Source organism: Lissotriton helveticus, chromosome 7 (genome assembly GCF_964261635.1).
Source record: "Lissotriton helveticus chromosome 7, aLisHel1.1, whole genome shotgun sequence".
Taxonomy (NCBI): domain Eukaryota; kingdom Metazoa; phylum Chordata; class Amphibia; order Caudata; family Salamandridae; genus Lissotriton; species Lissotriton helveticus.
Window position 1 is genome coordinate 1,220,335,017 of NC_136068.1, and position 23,087 is coordinate 1,220,358,103.

The window sequence follows — 23,087 nt, forward strand, 5'->3', positions numbered from 1 at the left end:
TCAATATTTGAAGGATGCACCAGAGCAGGTTTTTATACTCCAAGAAACCCACCTTACAGAGGAAGAGTTGAGGGAAGTTTGTAGCAAGAAAAAATGGATTCAGGAGGTGGTTTGCACCTCTCAGCAACTAACTATAAGAGGGGTAGCTATCTTGGTTAAAGCGAATCCAGCCATAGAAGTGGAGAAGGTTAGAGTCGACAAAAAGGGTAAATGGGCCATAGCCACGATTAAATATCATTCCTACAAATTCACAGTTGCGGGGTACTATGGTCCGAATTTGGACGACTCTCTCCCGCTTAGAGAAATGATGGAAGAGCTGCTAGAGTTTAAGGATCCCCTAATCTTAGCGGGCAATTTTAATGTGGTCCTGAATCCCCTAATGGATAAGACATACAGGGATAGGTCAATATATAATTCTAAAACAAGGAAGTTTTTAGTGGATGCTATCCGTCAGCTGGGGTGGATGGATATTTGGAGGAAAAAGTGGGGATCAAAAAAGGAGTATATATTTCATAACAAGAAGTTAGGTCACAAATCTAGGCTAGACTTTTTCTTGATAGCAGAGGAGCTGGGGGACAAAGTTAAGGAGGTCAAGCTTTTAGGTGGTCATCTCTCAGACCACTCAGCTGTGTCTTTAGTTTTAAAGTTTTCAGGACAGCAACATATGAAGAGGTGGACTCTGGATCGAACTATTTTGTTGGAGGATGAGGTGACGAACAAATTGATAGAGGAATCAGAGGCTGTTTTTGAGTTAAATTTAGGAACTGCCCCAATTGAAGTTGTTTGGTACGCCTATAAGGCATTTTTGAGGGGAGTGATCCTGGCTATTCAATCACCAATGCAAAAAAGATTCAGTGCCATGGTATCGGGAATTGAAGTAAAAATAGCCAGGCTAGAGCAAGATCTGTTAGCTCAGAACCACCAGTCCGAATTACCTCTTATACAGGAATTAGCACTATGTAAATCTCAATTGGAAGAAGTCTTGGATGCTAGACTCAGGAAGCGGTGGCAGGCCAGTTCTCTTTCCCATTTTGAGTATGGCGAAGCTGGTGGGAAGCTTTTAACATGGAAAACTAAAAAAGACCAATCCAGGAATAGAATCAAAGAGGTGTTATCGGATACAACGGACGAGATTTCAGATAACGCCTCTGACATAGAAAAAGCTTTTTTTAGCCACTTTGAACAGGTGTATAAGGAGGACTTGTCTCCTCAGAATACTTCGAATCAAGCATGGTTAGAACAATATGCAGTGCGGAGAATTGAAGATGAAACAGCAAATACCTTAAACGGGAAGATAGATCTGAGGGAAGTAGTCTCTGCAATCAACTCAAGTAGAAGGAGCAAGGCACCAGGTCCTGATGGGCTGCCAGCAGAGCTAAATAAAATTCTGTACCCAGTTGTCGCACCAATCCTCTGTAGGTTGTTTGCTTCTATTTTTGAGGATGGGAGTAATATTCCCTCATCATGGAATGAAGCAACTATAGTGCTAATTCTCAAACCATCTAAGCCGCAGGCGTCATGTGACTCATATAGGCCAGTCTCTCTGCTGAATCTTGATTACAAAATCTTTGCCGGGATTTTAGCAGAGAGACTGAATGGTGTCGCTGATAAATTAGTGCACGGGGATCAGAAGGGATTTGTTAGAGGTCGATCTATCCAGAGCCTGATCCAAGCATTAGTGGAAGCCATAGACATAGCATCTCTATATAAACTGCCTCCAGCTATTATCACCCTTGATGCCGCTAAGGCATTCGATTGTGTAAATTGGGTCTTTTTAACCAGAGTATTAGAGAACTGTAATCTAGGGAAGAAATTCGGCAGAGCTATATCTTCAATCTATCACCATCCCACAGCTAGAGTATTGGTCAACGGGAATCTATCAGCACCCATAGTTATCAAAAGAGGGACAAGGCAGGGATGTCTTCTTTCCCCTCTGCTTTTCAACTTATATATTGAGTCCTTGGCAGAGAAGATCAGGCAAGACATGAGTATTGTGCCCTTTAAATTTAGGAATAGGGAAAGGAAAGTGTCATTATACGCTGACGATATGCTGATATATACGTCAGATCTAATACAGGCAATCCCGATAATATATAGTGCCGCAATTCAGTTTGGTCAGCTCTCTGGGTATCAGATCAACCAGCCCAAAACAGAATGTATGCTTTGGAATGTGGAAGCTCAGCTTCCTATGTTAAAACATGAGATAAGATATCTAGGAGTTCAGGATACCGCAAAAATAACAGATAGAAATCTAGATAAAGCAAATCAAGAATTTTCTGAGGCATTAAAGGGCTGGTCTCTTCTACCCCTTACACTAATCGGAAGAGTCAATATTATAAAGATGTTGCTTCTTCCCAAATTGTTTTTTTTTGTTCCAGAATATACCCTTTGCGTTTAATGAAGTGAAACACAGACAAATTCAAGCTAAATTTAATTCCTTTGTATGGGCCTCAAAGGGTATCAGGATTTCGTGGAGGAAACTGAGCACGAAAAAAAGTAAAGGCGGTTTGTGTGCCCCGGATATGAAACTATATGCATGGACCTTACTAATTAAAGCAGGGATTCTGCTTTTTAATTGTCCAGACAGATCAGAAGCAGGCATAATGTCTAAGGAAATGTTGACAGGAATCCAAGGGGGTTTAAATGGCTTTCTATACAAATTCGGGGACCCACGCTTCTTCAAAAAGGTGCGTTTGAAGATGTTGAGGCATATGGCCTATACCTGAGCTAGAATAAGGAAGGCGCTGAAACTTACCTACTACACAGCCATGTCTCCCATCTGGGATTCTCCTGGTTCTCCGGAGTGGACTAAAGACATTCTCACAAAGCCTTTGTTAGATGCAGACATTAAGTATTGGTCTCAGCTAATGCCTGAGGGGAAGCTTGTATCCTGGGAAGAGATTTCTGGCATAACCAACAACAACTTATCTAAGTTTAAATACTATCAAATAAAGAGCTAGAGGCAGGCTGTAGGATTGCAAGTAGGAACAACCAGCGCTCTAGAAGCGGAAGACGGCGATTTCACCTTGCCAGCTCATTTGTGGGGAGAACATATTTTGTACGTCAATTTGGAGAATTTATGGCAAGTATCTTTTGACATACTACACAGCACAGTCTCTCCCGCCAATTTCAAACGCAACCATTTTTTCTCTCTTCACAGAGTATATTGGTCCCCTGCCAAGCTGGCCAAATAATCGAAGGACAGTATTCCTTGCTGTCCAAAATGTAAGACGGAAAAAGCATGTCCAGTCTTGTATAATTATTGGTGTGCGATATCTGAAGGTATGGAAAGTATGTTGAAGTTAAATATACAGGTTAGTACATTATTTATATTTTTTGGTATCTCCTTGAATTTTGAAACACTCTCTCGAGATGTTAACAAGTTGTTGTATTATTTAGTTATATTAGCTCGAAGAGAAATATGTAAATTATGGATAAAAGATACGGCACCAACTTATTTAGACTGGATTAATTCAACTAAATATACTTTGAAACTAGATAGCATAAATTGGAAGAGGAAAAAACATTTCTGGACTCCGTGCATTTCCTGGCTAGATAAACTCTAAGAACAAGGTCCAATGATTATGCCTTTTTGTGGAGTAATGTACCCTAAGATCAGTTTCATGGTGGTTAGTTAGATGAACTGAATTGATTTTATATCAGCTGGGTATCTACAAAAAAGTGCTTCCAATATGATCTTCGGAGTTCATAAGTATTGCTGGGCACACCTGCTGTCAGTGGACGGTAACAGTTGAAGGAACTTCGAGAATATCTTTTGGCGTATGAGGATAACAAAAAATTAAAAAATAAAACCGTTAAGAGGCGGCCTTTAAAATTTTAATTCTTTCAAACCAGATTGCCTGTAGGAATTGTCTTACTGCAGATAATATTTTTGGAGTTGTATCACTTTTTAAAAGCAGGCAAAAGATCTTAAGGGGAGGGTCCCATGACGAAAACATTTATAAAAGCTTCTAGCAAGAGGTGAGGATATTAAATTCTGTAAAGATGGGCAAGAGCTTGAGATCTAAAAACAGATTAGTCAGGGGGACATTTGAGTTGTTTGTTAGATATCCCTCATTTATGTAGGCCCAGAAGCGAGGTTTCACAACCTTAAGATCATCTTTACAAATCACAGTTGGATCATCCCAGTAGTTCTGTAACCCCAATATCGCCCAGCCAAACCGAAACATGTTTAACCCAAGGAAGATTCCTAGCTCTTGGAAATTTTAATAGGTCAGTAAGTAAACTTTTATAAACTCCTAACTTGGGTAAGGTCCAAAGGCGGACCCAGTAAACTGCAAAAGAAATGTAGTGCTGTATAATTTTTTCTTTTATTCTACTTTTAAATATATAATTTATTTCCAATATTATATATCAGAAATATTTGTAACTACTTTTTCAAGCGTTACAGAAGTTTTACATTGTCCCTATACTTTATCATGTGAGTGCCAATTTAAATCTTCCCAATACTATACAAAAAGGTCTATGATGAAGCAAAGTTTAATACCCTTAAAATAAGTAGTGAAAATAATATATTATGTATTAATAATTAATAAAAGTGATCTATAGAATTATTTAAACGTAACTTATTCTATTTCAAGAAACATTGTTACATTCATTTTCAATTAAAAATATTATTAAAGATGTTGAAATACAATATTGTACAGTTGTAGATATTTGCAACATTAAACTAAATATACTTATATTGTTAACTATTTTATATATTTACCATTAATTTAATTTAATTTCATATTAGTTCCTCTGGCATTTTTTGTTAAGCCCCTACTTCCATTATAATCTATGGGAGGGTGTTTTGAGCTGGAGTACATTTATTACTGTTTTGGGTTCTTTTTGACCATAGCAACTTTAGAAGTTTGGTTTGGGAACAGTAATGGCTTACTCTTTTGTGGGTGGATGCACATTGAGTAGTAGGTATTCCCAAATTTCAAACTACTCTTCTCTGTACCTCCCACATTTACTACTAAAACATAAACCTACATGCACAGAGAGTCTGCAGTCAGGGCAGTGTTCACCACGTAGAGGAAAGCAGGTGAGGCGGAATTACCCAATGTATTTTTGTGAGTATCATTTTGTAGTACTTTAGTAGTACTAATAAATGTACTGCAAAATGCAGTTTGTCAGAAGGCCCTGATGTGTCTGATGTTTACGTTCACCTAAACTTTGAAGATGCATTTGAGGCAAAGGTCTGCTTATACAAATATGGATCATGTGATGTAATAGTACGCTGTCTCCACATCCTAATGTCCTTACACAGCAATGGCACATGTTTTACATGTCATTTGGTCTACCTTTATGGAGGTTTATCTCATTTCATGCATCAAGGGAATATTGACGCCTGGACTCCTGGAAGCAGCATTCAAATCACAATTGAGATATAGCACTACTGTGGAGAATATATCAGACTCATTTTGAGTTGTAGACTGAGATAACCACTGTGGATGCATCTGAAATTCATGTATGTATTTGTTTTTATTGGAATTTAGCTTCTGATATATTTGTTCAAACAAAAATCATATTCTTCATATTTGTTACAAATGTATTATGTCAACAATTATTCAGTATGACAATGTTTTCGAAGGTAAATACATGTTCAGCCCAGTCTTATGTTAAAAAGTTTGTCCTTTTGCTTTTTGGAAACCAGTGTTAATTATTGGATTGTATACAATTATTTCACTAACATACCTTAAATCAAAAGTAAACTTACAATTATTGTTTTCTTATGTTATTTCACTTCCTTTTTCACCAAAAAGGTGCACATTGTCTTGCCATTTTATAATCCGTATATCCTGGATATGTTAGTGGCCAGGGTCTTCGGGAATCGCCAAATCATCCCAATGAATCCTTCCACTCTAGTAATTAATTCTTGGAAATGTACTATGATCATACTATGATATGTCAGATTCAGGGAAAAAGGCTAATATTTCTGCTCAATTGTCCTCTATTGGCTTCTTACATGGGTTGAGATTGCCCCTTCTACATAAATTCTGCGTTGCATGGGACTTCACCCCATACATCAGGAATTTAGAATCTGGTAATCCTTTGTCTTCTATCAGTGAATTGTCACCTCATTTCCCATCGTTAAAACAGTTACTAACTATGAGTATATTCGCACTGGTCCACTTCAACATCCTGCATGACATAAGTAATCCCCCTCTAGTGGTTGAAAGCCCAACTAATAGTAGTGCTGGGGCATACAGTGGAATATGTTGCATTTTCCTATCTATATTTTCAAAGCAGCGCACAGCTATAAAGAGCAATTTTGGGAACTTGGTAGATGTGGCAAGCACTCCAAAAAAAGTGCAATGAATGCTCCCTGCTGAAGGGGTTCACTGATATATTCCAATTCTTCAAATGTTATACCCTCAAACCATATAGCAACCAACTGTAATTGTGGAGCAAGATAATACATTTCAAAATCCAGTGCTCCAAGGCCTCCCCCCTGAATAATTCACTTCCCCGAATCAAAGTTGTGGGATCCATATTGGAAGATTGGGCAACTTCAAAGTGAGCCAAAAAGAGACACAGCCTTTCAATGCATGCAAAGCTCCGCCCAAATTGAGCTCTAAAATGCCGCTGTCTTCCTGATATCATATATTCTGACACCTTTGTACTTCAACATGTGTAATTCTCATCCTATATTCAGTTTCTCTACTGTCCTCATTGCATTGTGAAGCTCCTTAGAAATGGGGAATATGCAGGATTTCTCCCAATTCTCTAAGTAAGTTGATCGCTTCTTGGAATACAAGTATTCGGTTGGAGGAGGAAAAGGAGCATATTATTTGGACAGAGAGATAGATGACTCTCTGCATGCCCTTCTCTCCTGACCATGCTAGAAAATGTTTCCATCGCTAACGCTAACAACATAAGGGAAAGTGAACACGTTTGCATAGTTCCTGACTTAAACTTGAATGCCTCAGATTTTTTCTTACCTATTCGCACTCCGGCCTTAGCACCAGCTTGCACAGGGCAATCCTCTTGTCCAACTGTCATCCCTGTTCAAATGTTACACCACTGCTCTGATATGCCCAAATGCTTTACATAGGTCAAAAGAGACTAACACAAAACCTGGGTGTTGTTGAAAAAGGTTTTCATCAAGAATCCTAAGAGGCTGCCATATTTTTAGGGAGGTATTGCAGTGGAAAATGAAGCCAATCTGGTCATCATGGACTGTATCTTGTAGATAGGGACAAAGGCTAAGGAACAGAACTTTACTAAGTGTTTTATAATCTAAATTCAGCATGGATAATGACTCATAAGAGACCACATCTAGCGGGTCAGTATTTCATTTGGGAAGTGAAATCTACAAGGCATCTCTGGAAAACCTGGCAAAACGCCCCACTCCAGAGCCACCCTGCACATTTCAGTGAAGTGTAGAGCAAGGAGGGAGTATCTGTGATAAAATTCAGCTGGAAGACCATTAATTCCTGGTGTTTTACTGCTGGCCACTAATCTAATGGCTGTTTTAATATCTCGTTCAGTAGTTGGTCCACTGTTTATCCCTTTAGCTTCATTGAACACAAGTGATATATTTGCTCTATCCGAGAAAACTTCAGTTGAAGCATCTATGGCCACGGTACACCTCTGTCCAGTATTGTACAAATACTTCCTGAATTTCCAGTTGCATGTGCACAAGTTCCCCTGTGTGGGTTCCAACACATTGTATGGGGCTGTCTCTGCACTCGTCCTGGATCAGCCAAGCAAGAAAGCGTCCTGCTGTACAACTATCTGAGCGTGAATTTGCCACATTATTTTTATAATTAGAAGCCTTTAGGAGTTCAACCACAGTGACATGTTATTCTTTGGTTTCAAGTAAGTCTTGCTTGCATGCTGAATCCTTCACCACTTTATTTCCCACCCTTTGGAGAGATGCCCCCAGTTGGGTTGATTCTCTTTCTAATGCTTTTTCAGCCCCACCATTTGACCAAGTATTGCTACTTCAAAAGCTTTTCATTTGCTGTGAATGTGTGTGGTAGGATTACTATTATGGTGAAGTAGTCTCATATGGCTTAGGTAAATGAAGGGTCACAAAATAATGGTTCCCATGGTAGGTCAGGCTGGAGCCTGCTGGGATCAGTGTCAATTTCCTCCTACACCCTGTGCACATCAACAGTAGACTGTTGTTAGAAGTGGGGTTTCTGACAGTTGAGTATGCACCATGTACAAGCAGGAACCACCACTCTAGTCAGGGTAAGCTAGATAAACACTAAAAGATAACTTGTGCTCCCCCTCTGGTTGCTTGGCTCAGATCAGTCAGGCTTATCTAAAGAGGCAATGTGTAAAGTATGGTAACACAATGAAAACACTACAAAAATACTACACACAGGTATAGAAAAAAGATTATGTTTTTTATAAGTACACCACAACCAAAATGACAAAAATCCAAAAAGTAGAACCGAAATTATGATTTTTTAAAGATTGAATGAAAATGTAGTGCTTAGAAGCAAATAGGGCTTTGTGGTTAATTGATGTCACTCTGGACCGGGAATTCAAAGTTCAGGCTAACCGCATTGTAGGGCTGGCTAGCTAAAGGACCCATGCAGGTCGTGCTGTGAAAGTACCTTGGATGAATGAAGAATCGATGTTGAAGCCTCAATGCATCAGTTCTGATCCAAGCAGGCAATGAAGGCTTCATCATCGCATCTCTGCTTTGCTTTTAATCGACGGTTATGCACTGCAGAAGCTCACTTCCAAGGGTCCAGGACTGAACTGAGACTTCAGAACAGAGGGCAAGCCAGAAAGCCCTTGGAGTCACTCTGGGTTCAAGTGTTCAAGTGAGATGGGTCTATTCTTGTTTTCAGCAAGGCAGAGATCAGTAGGTAGCAGAGAGGCACAGCAACAAAAAAAACAGTTCTTCCAAAGAGCAGTCAAGAAAAGTGGCAATCCTTGCAGCACATCAGTCTTTACTCCTGGCAGAGTTTTTCCACAGGTCCAGTAGTGTACTGTCTTGGTGGGGTCAGAGCCCCAGTGCTTATACCCAGATGTGCTTTTGAAGTGGGGGTGACTTCAATGGAGGGTCTTTAAAATATGCACAGGCTCTTTCTTCCCAGCCATGGCTCCAGACTATCAGTAGGGGTAATCAGCGCTATGTGTGAGAAACAGGACACTGCCTATTCCGATGTGTCATCCCTCCTCTTTCTGCCCAGGAAGAGCTGTCAGAATCAGATGAGTTGTGTGTCACATCTACCCTTCCAGTGTTTGTGACTGTCCAGAGGGAATGTACAAAGTGTTGTTGCCATCCACCCCAGACTTGTATTGGAGACTGGCTAAAGGTACACAGAACAGTAAGAGCAGAGAAATGTCCACTTTCTGAAAGTCCAACCTTATCAGTAACAAAGATTTATTATTACCATTCCATGGATATAAACATTATGTAGCCACTCCTTTCCAATCAGCAATTACGGCTTACAAGTGTATTAAGGAATCCCCACTGCTAACCTGGGAGAGGAGCAGGCCTAACAATAGTGGACAATGAATTTGGGGGTTTGACAGTACTAGGACATGCACAATTTACCAGTACATGTCCTAGCTTTTGCTTACACAGCACCCTGCCCTATCGGCTACCTAGGGCCCACTTTAGGAGTGACATATGTAACAAAAGGCATGGCCAAAGATTTTATTTGCCAAGGTAAAGTCTCAATAACCTACACACATGGGCCCTATGGCACAATCAGGGCTGCAGGAAGTTACAGGCCCTGGGTATATGGTGTGTCTGTTCTTTATTAGGAACATAGCTACTACCCAATGAAGGGGTACCGTCCAAAATGCCTTGTATGATAATATATCTTCCATCTGTGCCAACTGTTGTTACGCTGCACACAAAGGGGTACTCAAGTCAGAACCAGATCAGTGCACCCCAGAGTAGGATGAGTAGGCTGTGGGTAATATTTGGCCCCTCCATCCTCAGGTAAGGGTACATTCAGTTTTTCTTGCTAACAGAGCCAATGTCAGAATTGTGTAACTATACCATTAGAACAACATCATCTAGTAATAAAATGTGGGTAGCTTAACAGGGGTCTGTCATTGGAGAGAAACCCCCCTTCAAGACAGACAGTTTGATGCATGAGCTGCAAAAACAATGTTTTAAAAAAAAAATCTTTTTATTAACAATTTCGAAAAAGTGTGGAAGTCATCACCATCAGAAAACACAAGAATCACATTTGCACCTTAGGAAATTCAAAGCATACCAAGCATTTACATTGTCAGAGTATTCCTAGTAGTATACTACAAATGGGTTTACAGTGCGAGCGGCTCGTCAACCTGAGTGGTTTGGGGGGGATCACATATGTTGCCTCTGTACTCGTTCCACTTAGACCATATCCCAACCCATTGCTGGGGACACCCCCGTGCCACATACACAGTCTTCTCCTGGAGCATGCACCAGTCCATGCTTCCATGAGCCTATTTTCGGAGGCGTCACTGCCCCCCATAACCTAGCAATGTTCCTCTTTGCAATTGCAAATCCCATCGTCGCCCAGAGCCTCCCCCGAAGTGGCAGGTCAGTGTGCTCCCAGATTTTCAAAAGGCACCTCTTTGCCTCCACTCGTAACTCCACCTCCCACACCTCCTGCATACAGTGATGCACTCCGTTCCAATACGTCTGGAGCACTTTGCACTCCCATATGATATGGAAGTAAGTCCCTACCTCCCCACACCCCCTCCTACAGAACCCACCCTCACTACGGCCCATACGCTGCAGTCTAGTCCCAGAGACGTATACTCGGTGGAGAATTTTGAGCTGGATCAGTCTAAGTCTAGCCGATATAGCTACTTCCTTAGGGGAGGCAATCACACTCCTCCACTCCTCCTCATCTATCTCTAATCCATCAGTCTCCCATTTCCCTTTGAGATTTAGTAAAAGATCTGGAGAGTTGTTAATGATTTTTTTGTATGTGAGTGAAATGGCATGCTCAGGGAGGTGGCCATCTAGCAGTCTGTCCTCCAGGGGGGAGGACTCTGGGGCTGGGTCCCTGAGGGGATGTTTGCCTGAAGGGAGTGCCTGACCTGCAGGTATCGGAAGTGTTTGTTTTTTGCGAGATCGTAAGTGTGTTGGAGTGAGGCAAAAGACACTACAGAAGGCCCCTTGGTGTCATGCTTCATCATTGGGGTCTTCGCACCACCCTATCGGGATGCGGCGTGCTTCGACCTACGGATACGCGGGAGCACTTTAGAGTTGGCTATGTGTGGTGTACAGTGTGTGGGGTATGTGACTAAAGTGAGTAGGGAAACGTGGTGAAGGAAATTTAAAAAGTACCTGGCACTAGAGTGAAAAAAAATTTTATTCCGAACTCTGGCTGGTACTAGTAAAAACAAGTGCAGGGCGAGATCAACCTGTTATGTTAATGAACAGGATCTCTGGTGTGCTGTGTTGTCGACATGTTTCGGAGACAAGCTCCTTCTTCAGGACAGGGGCACAAACTCCCTTCCCTACTCACGTCTTCTTCTACAAAAAAAGTGTAATATTTACAAAAAAGTGAAATTTTGTAGGAATAGGCTAAGTGTGCCTACAGCGGTCTGCTACAAGTACAATGACTTGTGAAGCCTGGTTGGTGGGCTTCATGAACAGCGCGTTGGGGTGCTGCTTCAATGGCTATAAGGTCCAGCATACCAGCGGAGCAGCGAGAGGGGTAAGGCGGTGATCAAAGTGTCCGGACCTTATAGCCATTGAAGCAGCACCCCAACGCGCTGTTCATGAAGCCCACCAACCAGGCTTCACAAGTCATTGTACTTGTAGCAGACCGCTGTAGGCACACTTAGCCTATTCCTACAAAATTTCACTTTTTTGTAAATATTACACTTTTTTTGTAGAAGAAGACGTGAGTAGGGAAGGGAGTTTGTGCCCCTGTCCTGAAGAAGGAGCTTGTCTCCGAAACATGTCGACAACACAGCACACCAGAGATCCTGTTCATTAACATAACAGGTTGATCTCGCCCTGCACTTGTTTTTACTAGTACCAGCCAGAGTTCGGAATAAAAAATTTTTTCACTCTAGTGCCAGGTACTTTTTAAATTTCCTTCACCACGTTTCCCTACTCACTTTAGTCACATACCCCACACACTGTACACCACACATAGCCAACTCTAAAGTGCTCCCGTGTATCCGTAGGTCGAAGCACGCCGCATCCCGATAGAGGGGTGCGAAGACCCCAATGATGAAGCATGACACCAAGGGGCCTTTTGGTGTGTGAGGGGTATTTTAACAAACACTGAGTGCTTCAATATCCATTGATCACTCCTTCCCTCCCCTGATGTTGGATTTCTTTTGTTTATTTACTTATGATAGTGGAGTACAAATCCAACTAATAGCTCTACCTCCCTCCTTTGTTTAGATTATAGCAAAAGACACTACACCATCCGGACCCCATACATCTCTAATGTGGGAGATTCAAATTAAGTCCCAGTTACGGAACCCTTTTGTGCGACCCAAAGTGCCCAACCTCTCTGAAACCCATAGAGGGGAAGCCATTGTGAGGGTGTTGGCCCATCCCATTTTACGTTGTACAATGTGCCATAGTTAAACCGAGCACTGTGTGGGCCCAGTAAGTGGGTACCTGCCAGGTCTAGAGTAGAGCGCCGCCTCGAAGTTCCCGCCCGGAAGGAGCCACCGGGCCATTCCATATCCCGGGTCGTTTCCGTCCCAATAGGTGCCCTGATTGATGGCTGAGAGGTGTGCAGCCCAATAGTACTTTCGGATATCCGGAAGCACTATGCCTCCGTCAAACCATCCCAGTGTAAGCTTCTGAAGGGATATGCAGAGTGTCCCAGACCACAATAGCTCTCTCTGTGTGGCTTCGATGGAAGCAAAATATGATTGTGGAACCAAGTCCGGATAGTTTCGTAGGGCGTATAAGAATCGTGTCAGCGCCATCATTTTAAATAGCACCGCCCTACCTAATAGGGGCAAAAACAATGTTAATGTTTCTCAAACTCACACTACAGAGGGTAATGCCAGTGGCCAACTGCCCACAAAACAAAAACATTACCTAAAGTACAATGCAAACTCCTCAGCCGTTACTGGGCCAGGGATCACTAGGTGTTTGAGAGATTACTTCTTGGCTGTGTACTCACTCAACCAATAGTTATAACATATCCAATCTAATAATTGTCTAACAATTTTACAAGCTCAAGTGTTTCGGTGTTGGTGTATAGTGCTTAGTTGCCCAGTTATAAATGTTCCTAATTCATTGGCTGTTTGCGTAGTCAGATACACTTGGTGTTGGCTTTCCCCAGGTGCTGTGTCCGAGCTTTTGTGTGAGTTATCTGTGCAGTGGCCACCCTGGTTCTGTGACAGTGTTGTGCAAAGTATGGATTCTGTGCTACACTGCCACTCATTCTTGGCCCACTTGTCTTTTGGAAGAATAACAAACCCTGAAGGTGCCCCCGCATCTATATCTACGTCACTGCGATCAGACAGGTTAATGCCATGTTGCACAATCTGTGCCTTTCTTATGTCTCTGATCACAGTCCTATGTACTGTTACAGTCTTCAAAAAACAAAGTCTGCCCATATACCATAACAAGAGCATGAATTTTTGAGGCCCAGTTCTTTCAATTCCTGCTTCGCTTTTAGAAATGATGTTCTTTTGCATTGTACCACTATGGCAAAATGTGAAAAAATTACCACAAGATTATTTTCCACCTGCGGTCAGCCTAGCACTTGTTCCTTTTGTAGTAACGTGTCTCTGTAATGGAGTAAGCATGCAACCACTGGCCTCAGAGTCCCCAGTGGGGGGCGCCTTGCTGGTACACCGTGTACTATTTAAAGTACAAAAAAGAAATGTGTGCTTGTATGTTTTTGCATTTCTAAAGTACAAACCTAGCTGGCTAGCAACAGAAATGTACAGATGGCCAGCCCCAAATGGGCTTTTTATTTTGTGAAGCTTCCCAATACCTGCTGCAATTAACCATAGGGAACTGGGGAAAGTGAGAGAGGCACCAGGAGCGGCCCTGGGATTTCAAAAGCAGCCTTCAAGGACTCAAGCCTTCTGGGGAAATCCCCATTGGAATAAAAGGTGCTGCCTGTATGAGAATGCCCATGTTAGGGAAACCTCAGCTGGTGCCTGTTACTTTGAGACTAGTCTTACCTCGGCAAGTGTAATTTTGATGCAGCGCACGGATTTGCTGCAGGAGGCACTCTAGAGTCTCCACCTGGCCCTTATGCTTCGGTTCTCGACCATCGTAGTCTTTCCAGTCTGAAAAGCAAACAAAAAGGAAACAGAGAGAGACATGAGGATCTGATGTTCCGAATGCATCGAGTTATATGAGCTTTCTGGTTTATTTTACCTTATCACAGCATTGGAAAAGAGAGCACATTTGTTCATTGTTTTCAACTGTGTAAAACCCCATCGTTCTTTGCCTCATCATCTCTGCACCCCTACAAATGTACTGTGTTGGGGGCAACTGCATGGAAGTAACTTTATAGGAGAGCAATGTAATTGGTGCGTTTACTTTGACAGGGAGCATGCCAGTGAATTAGACTCTCCCTTCATTAGAATAAGCTACATTTAGGGACCGATTCTGATCTGGGTCAGAAAGGGCATCGAACGCGATCAGGCTGGGAAAACTACGTGCCGTACACGAGTTTTCCGCCCGACTCGTACAACTGTACAAGCGAGCAAGTACGATGCGAGCTATGTGAAAATCACCGACCGAGTCGTTTCTGGGTCCGAACCGCTCTGTACATCTCGGCGGTAAGCTAACCGCGGCAGTATGATGCACGCGTTGGACAGCCGGTTCGCAAAATGTCCAGGAAGTTGCCTTTGGGGGTCTGCGTCGGACCCCCTGTCACCCGGAGCCCTATGACTCGGACACAGGGGGAGACCCAAGGCTCTCCCCAATATTGGCATGCATGGTGTGGATGGCACCAACGCGTACCCACTGTAGGGGGTGCCCTTGCGCGAGACGTAGCCATTCAGTCAATTGGAGCCCATGTACGCATCGTAGAACAGGCTCCCATTGACTTCTATGGGAGTCCGACTAAACCAAGTCCGGCAGCATACGGCTGCATCGTACTCGCTCGGTCGGACTGCAGGACTCCGGCTCAGTCGGAAAATGCTCCGGATCCAGCTCAGTCGGAGAGCTTTCCGACCCAGATGGGAATGGGCCCCTTAAGGTCAGAATGAGAATGAATGCCCAGCATGTGCAAGCACTTTATAACAGACACTCAAAAATAGAATGTGAAATAAGACAGCAAGTACATTCAAGGACCAGCGGAAAGAACTAAGGGCTTATTTATGAGTGGGGTTTCATTGCGCTCTCACCACGCAATTGGTGCATGTGCAACACAAGCCCAAAATGCAATTTATGAAGCCATGCAAATCACTGCATTGCAATGCTATGCACCAGGGAGGCATTCAATGGGGGTTGTGTGGATGTTCCCTTGCAACATCCATGGATTTTGATGCATTACCAGATTTACCAAAAGTGATAGACCTGGGAATGCACAAAAATGACACACCTTCCCAGGTGAGGCGTAACGAGGACAAATATATTTATTTCTCCTTCTAAATTTGTGTTTCTATGTGTTCTGCAGCAGCACACATAGGACGAGTAAAATACCTCAGGGGCAGGAGCTTCTTCCTTCAAAAAAACAATCTTTCTTACCATGCAGGCATCCTTGCACCATGGTGTCAAGGTACCTGTGTTGGCGCTGGGCAGCCAGACAGCACCAGCATAGGGAAAAAGGCAGGAGTGCGCCATATTCTTTTGAATGTGGGACATTCCTGCTGTTTCTCTGTCATGCAGTGCAGCAAGGTTACTTGGTGCTCTGCATGACTTTCTTATAAAAATGCCACATAGCTTCAAAAAGAAAGTCTATATGTCTACTCCCGCTAAACCAAATAGACTAGAGGCATCGCTAAAAGCAGAAAACTGATCACTGGGCAGTTCTTACAATTACAGACCGGAAGCAGTCTCTATAGGCAAGTGGACGCTGTACTGAGTAATCTTACAACAATTCATCAGCAGAACAGGAGGCACCTATGAGGGGAAAGGCGCTGCACTGGACAGGATGGGAGCAGCATTTCCAAATGCAAACACAGACAAGGTTTGGCATCCTGTAGTGTCATTTTGCAAGGCGGTGGTCATAGCGAAAGGGCTGCTTCTCAAGTAGATTTGCTGCTGCTCAAATAGATTTTCTACTCAAGTGGCCGCAAAATGAACTCAAATGGCTGTGTGCTCTTACGCACCTCATGGTGCACTTCATGCTGATTTTTCAGCACAGCTTGCACTACTGGCAATAAATTGCAGCATGAGCAGTGCCAGATGCATATTGTCCACCTGATTGGTGAAACTCTGTGGAGTTTTTATGTAACTCTGCAGAAATCCATGAAGTGCAACTCTTCGACTTCTGCGAACACGTAATTTGCATTGGACAAGACCATGGGGAAAGATACTCAATGCACAGTAGTGCCTTCCATGCAGAGATTGGACTGTGGTATGGACATGGCATGTCTATTCATTAGGAATAACCTCTGGGAGAAGGTTGAAGGTTTCTGTTCTTGCCGTGGTCTCTTTCCTTATATTTTATGCAGGCCTTTATAAATCAAATATAGTTCTCAAAAACAAACTGAATTATAGATCGATAAGTGAAGGGTTCTGGGAAATAGATAACGAGAGCATAGCTAAGAGACCCTGAGGTGAAACACAACACCCTTATTAAAAGTTATAACAAAACAAATTCAAAATTAACTTTATTCGGATTTCAATATGAAAACCACAAAAGTACAAATTTATACTGTAAAAAAACACTGATAAAAATAGATACGTTTAAAAAGTACATGATATGAGTTAAAAACAATTAGTTCACTGTATACTGTGCAATGGATTTACTAGAGGCCGTATTTAGGCGGATTCGTGGGTTGTTCATAAGTTCGTACGGTGTTTAAGGCATACTCTAAGGTAATGTGCCACGGATCTTGAGACTAGTAGATTGTCCAAGAGCTGCAATGCCAAGAATGCTGTAGATATGGTTGTATGGATGGAACAGATTGTATCATGAGGCTATGTTGTACCGATGGTTTTCCTATTTCTGACATCAGTCTTAGTTGGTTTAAATGGGACAGACATATCTTTTTTAGTTCTTTTTTTGCTATGTCTGCGACTGATTGTGGGTCGTTGAAGAACCTCAGTAGACCAATATCTGTGAGGAAGGTTTTTACATAATGAAGCCACCTGATCTTTTCCATATGTTCTAGATTCATGCAATCCTCGATGATTGCTCTTGTGAGTGTGCATTCTTCCGTTGCCCATATTCTACGCCATAGCATTATGGGTTCGATCTTGATCAGATCTGAAATATATTCTAGTCCAAGTTCTAAGTGGCATCCAAAGGTAGTCGTACTCTTAGGGACTGCTAGTAAAAATATGAGGAAGGTGTTTTCGATCTTTTGGATTTGTTCAACGTTTGCCGTTCCCCAAACTCCTGCTCCAAAGATAGCCGTGGTGATACACTTTGCTTTGTAAATCTTTAACATCTCCGCCAAGGGTTTTTTCCCTAGGCGGAGAGAAAAGGCTTTTAGGGCGCCGACTGTTCGTATGAGCGATAACTTGCGGGAATTAATTGCGTCTTTCCATTTGAACTCCTCGTCGATGGTAATTCCGAGATATGGGTAGGTTTTTGTTGTTTCGAGTGGTGTGTTATCTATTGAGATTGTTTTCGTCCTTTTCCCTTTACTGCCGACATGCATCACAAAAGTTTTCTTTATATTAACTTTCAAGTTGAGGTTAGTCATGAAGGTACAGTAGTTGTTTACGGCTTTTTGCAACTGTATTGGAGTTCGGGCAAGTATCACCGCATCGTCGGCGTATAGCAATGCTGGAATTGGTCGCCGTCCTACTATTGGAAAGTCTTTTGTGCCCTGCAGCATTGCTGCCTCTAGTCCGTTGGTGTACAGCGTGAATAAGAAGGGGGCCAGGACACACCCCTGCCTGACCCCCTTCCGTAACAATACAATTTTATGGTGTGTGTGAGTCCCAAACCCATCCACTATTATTCAAGGGTTTTTGAATTGTGGTATTTTAAACCAAGAAATGTACATGGACTGTAGGACAAAAGCGCCATCTCCATTATTAAGCATTGTTACCCAATAAACCGCTGTATTTCTCACTCCTGCTTTGGATGGTGGCGTGGTAAGGACGTCCTATATAAGAAGATCAGAGTGGGCATCCTGCGGAAGTTTTCTATCTTTACTTTAAATCGGGGACTCCTGAGTCCCAATGTGAGTTTAATGCGGTTACAGTGTGTGCCAGTAGCTTAACTGGAGGCACTACCGCTCATTTATTTGGAACCAGGAATTGTTTTTTACCGCCAAATGCTGGAGGGACAAAGGGTCACATGCATCAACAAAAACACCAATCGCAAATGGGCAGATTCTTTTTTTGCATTTGGGATGCATCATCCCAAATGCAAAAATTGCAATTTAAGTAATCACTAAATTTGTGATTACTAAAATTGCGATTGCATAAATGCAATGCATTAACAACAAAATTGCGATTTTGCCAACAGGAATCGCAAATGACAGTCAATTTCATGTTGATGGTAATTTGCGAAAACTTTGAAAAATACACTAAAATGCATTTTTCAAAGTTCCATGTTACACACACTCATGCCCTTGTGGCATGTGTGTGCGCAACATGTGGTAAAATAGAAATTTCAGGGGTGCAAGAGGGTGTCCTTTTGTAACTGGGTTGATAACTTCTAGCCATGAATGTATATTGAGCCTCTGGAGTGGGCTGTGAAGCACAACTAGTTCTAATCCAGTTTTGTCTCCCCCAAGAATGTGTATTGAACCTCTGGGTTGGTCTTAGATATAAAACAGGTTATAAACAAGTTTTGTCTGAAGCAGCACAAAGTTAACTTTTTAAAGTTACGGTCTACTGAAGTTATAAAAAATGTATTTCTAACAAGAAATTCGCTTATTGTAGCGTCTTGGGAAACATTAAATCATGTTGCTAACATTTTTGTAGGCGAATTTGCGAAATCAGAATTCATATCACACCTTGCCCTGTTCATGGAAAATGTAGAACTGGGTGGAAAGTTTCATAGCTACAGATTAATGTGAGCTGGTGAGCGTGAGGAAGATTTGGCATCCTTTTGCATGATTTTCTAATGTGGACGGTCGTGGTCAGAGGGCTGATTCTTAAGTAGATTTACTGCCGCTCAAGTAGATTTTCAACTCAAGTGGCAGCAAAATCAGCTCAAATGGTGGCACACTCTGGTACACTGCATGGTGCAGTTTGTGTTGATGTTTCAACGCTGCTCATGCAAGCAGATCTAAATTGTAGCGCAAGCTGCATATAGTGCATCATTTTCGCCCATTGGCAGAACTCCATGGAATTCGGGTATGTGAAACTCAAAAAGTTCCACCCATCGCTAGGAAAATGTATGCTAAATTACACAGTGAAAACAGGTTTGAGGTGTTTATTGACTGTGAGGGAACACTATTCCTAATGTAATGTAGTACGTCACTTTTGCTAATATATAGCAAGTCACTTTTTTATATATAGTAACCATAAAGCCATGTGAGTACTCAATAGGGTTGACATAATAATATATGAAAATAGACGTTCCTTCAGTAAATAGGTACTTCTCTGTGCCATGTGTTACTCCAGTGCTTTTAAACTGCAGCCCATGACCACAGTGATGTCCCTGGCAGCCATCAATTCTTGTCTTCCATGTGAATGGTGTAAATACACACTGCAGCCCACTGCAGCATTTAACTTCCATGTTATCAGAGCAATTTTTATGTTAGCTTACATTTTCCTCACTGGAAAGTTAAATGCACCAGTTGGATGAAACTAATTGATAGTGTTACACTCCACAGAGTACTAATAACAGCAAAAGTGGGTTCCATAAATGATTTTAGTAAATCCAGGCTGACCAAGCAATAAAGGTGTATTTCATACAATCACTGAATAAATCACACATGCCAAAATCATTATTGTCCTATTAGTGATACAGATAAGCAGCAAATGGGTCCTCTCCCCTCCATGGTATCTTTAGGTCATGTTAGGTGTACCCTTTCATAGGACCCTTTGGATAATTCTCAATATGTGTCTTCTTCTAAAACATTATGCTTAGTTTACTACTATCATGACATACTACCCAGGCATTAGTAGAAATGAGAGAGTACTTCAACTCTGATTCTACCTGACACAAAAAACAAGCATATGAATTACAAATACATATAATATTTTTTTTATTTTACTTCATCTTCTGCTCACCGTGTACCTTTGTATGAGATACATGTTGGACAAACTATGTCCATTCATCAGACTCTGAAGTCCAGCGACTCCCTTCCTTCTTTTTTTTCTTAAGCTTTCAAAATCTTATTCGGTGACAAATGCCATAAAACCATTATTATGTGCAATAAAACAGTCAAGAGCAATACACGGTCAGATTGGTTTATTCTTACAAAATCTGTAAAACCAGTTATCCAACAGCTAAACCAATCAAGGAATGTGAAATAATTGCATATAAACTGTTCTTCCAGTTCACCTGAGATAATCAATAAAATCCAAATCTATTAAAAGGATAAAATACATTACTAAGTAATATTGTGTTACAAATTCTTAACATTAACTGACTACCGGAGCAATATTTAAAAGGATTAGTAACCTGGACCACATTTTCGCAGCTTTTTACTGCTCCAGATAATTCAGATTGCTGTATATATCCATTTCTCCAGACTTATGTCAATGAATGAACAAGAATAACATCTGCAAGTTGGGATAAACCCCAGCATAACAATCAATGTTAGAATATAAAGTGCATTCTTAAAGTAGATTCAATAATTTGGTATCAGACTGCAATTTAAGATTGGTTTAAACTAAACCTTAGCTGTAATACCAGTTGGGTGCTAGTTTTAAAGGTGATAATCAGACGACCGGCCAGTTCACAGGTTACAGTACCTAGTAGCAAATGATAGCATAGACAAGGCACCAATTATCTTCTTATTTCTTCTCTAGTGTCATACGAGTCTTTACCAATTTACCATCACTTGCAAGGTTAGGTCCCATTTCTGTGCTATAACTTTTTCTCCTTCAATGATGAAACTTTGAATATCGTGTTATGAGTCAAAGAGTGAATTGGGCATCATATACCTAAATGTAATTGTTAAATTGTTAAGTTCCGTCAATGATAAGAGTTTAGATAAGTTTAAAAAACATTTATTCTCATTAAGGTACTCTCAACCTCATCTTCCCTGCAAGCAACATCTCTATCAGCCACATCTCTGAGCCACACTGGATAGACCACCACTGCATCTACTTCTCCTTCACCAAACCCACTGTATGCCACCACTCCTACTACGATCCTTGCAGAAGCTGGAACAAGGTCACCGAAGACTAGCACACCACCTCCCTCAGCAAGACCCCTCCAGAGACATCCACAGAGGCTAACACTTCAGCAGGCAGCCTCCACTGCTGGATCTCTGACCGCACTAAGAAGATCATGACAGCTACGCAACCCAAGATCAATCCATCATATAATTAGTAAAGCACACTACTTACCTGTGAGGGTCTCAAGGTGCTGGGTGGGGCAGGGTGCTGCTAAGGTTCGAAGAGCCAGGTCTTGAGGAGTCTTCTGAAGGCCAGTAGGTCTTGGGTCTGCCGTAGTTGGGTGGGGAGGGTAATGCAGGTCATGGCGGTGAGGAGATAGAAAGATCTGCCACCACCCGTTGTTCTTTGGATGCGAGGGACTGTGGCGAGGGCGAGGCTGGCGGAGCAGAGCTGGCGGGAGGGGGTGTAGAAGCTGAGTCGTTTGTTGAGGTATGATGGTCCAGTGTTGTGGAGTGCTTTGCGTGCGTGGATGAGGAGCTTGAAGGTTATCCTCTTGATGACGGGGAGCCAGTGCAGGTCTATCAGGTGGGGTGTGATGTGGCTGTGACTGGCGCTGTCGAGGATTAGACGTGCAGAGGCGTTCTGGATGTGTTGCAGCCGCCTCAGGAGTTTGGCCGAAGTTCCTGTGTAGAGGGCGTTTCTGTAGTCTAAACTGCTGGTGAAGAGGGCCTGGGTGACTGTTCTTCTCGTTTTGGTGGGGATGGACTTGAAGATCCTGCGAAGCATTCGGAGGGTGTTGAAGCAGGAGGAGGGGACGGTGATGACCTGCTTAGTCTTGGAGAGGGTGGAGTCGAGGATGACCCCTAGGTTGCGTGCGTGGTCGGTGGGTTTCGGGGCTGTTCCCAGTGTTGTCGGCTACCAAGAGTCGTCCCAGGCTGAAGGGGTGGGACCAAGGATGAGGACCTCTGTCTTGTCCGAGTTCAGCTTCAGTCAGCTGTTTCTCATCCATTTGGTGACAGCCTTCATTCCTTCGTGGAGGTTGGTTTTGACGGTGTGAGGGTCTTTGGTGAGGTAGAGGATCAGCTGGGTGTCGTCAGCGTAGGAGATGATGATGAGGTCGTGCTGTCGGGCGATGTGGGCGAGGGGTGCCATGCAGATGTTGAACAGCTTCAGGCAGAGGGATGAGCCCTGGGGTACACTGCAGATGATCTTGGTGGCATTTGTGGTATTGAAGCGGAAGATATAACTACCGCTCGTAATGGATCCAAACCCCAGCAGACCGTGACCAACTGGACTACCCTCACCTCTGACGACATCTTCAGGATCATGAAGAGCATCCACTCTGTAGCCCTCTCAGATCAGTGCACTCACAGCATCTACAACAGAGCTGGCACCTCCATTTCACCCGAACTCTGCCACACCATCAACTGCTCCAATGAGTCCACTACTTTACCAGAAGACTGGAAGTATTCAGAGATCAACCCCTGCTGAAGAAACCTTCTACCTACCCGACAGACCCATCTCTCTGCTTCCCTTCCCAGCCAAAGCCATTGAGAAAGCCCTCAACACCCAGCTCTCCGAGTTCATTGAAATGAATAACATCCTGGGCCTCTCCCAATCGGGCTTCAGAAGCAATCACAGCACTGAGACCATTCTCCTCACAACCACAGATGACATCTTCATACTCCTCGACTTAGGCGAGACTGTAGCCCTCATTCTCCTGGACTTCTCGGCCACTTTTGATACCGTCTTCCACCACACCCTCTGTGCAAGACTCCACGATGCCTGCATC

At 42.6% G+C, this 23,087-nt stretch overlaps 1 protein-coding gene across 1 annotated transcript in view; it reads right to left on the reverse strand.

Annotated features, from left to right (window-relative positions):
- The window catches only part of ANKFN1 (ankyrin repeat and fibronectin type III domain containing 1), a 1,441,385-nt gene that overhangs the window by 890,857 nt on the left and 527,441 nt on the right, over positions 1-23,087 (reverse strand). The window contains exon 7 of the mRNA XM_078650803.1: positions 14,101-14,208. Coding sequence (XP_078506929.1) covers positions 14,101-14,208 — 108 coding nt within the window. The remainder of the gene's footprint in view (positions 1-14,100; positions 14,209-23,087) is intronic.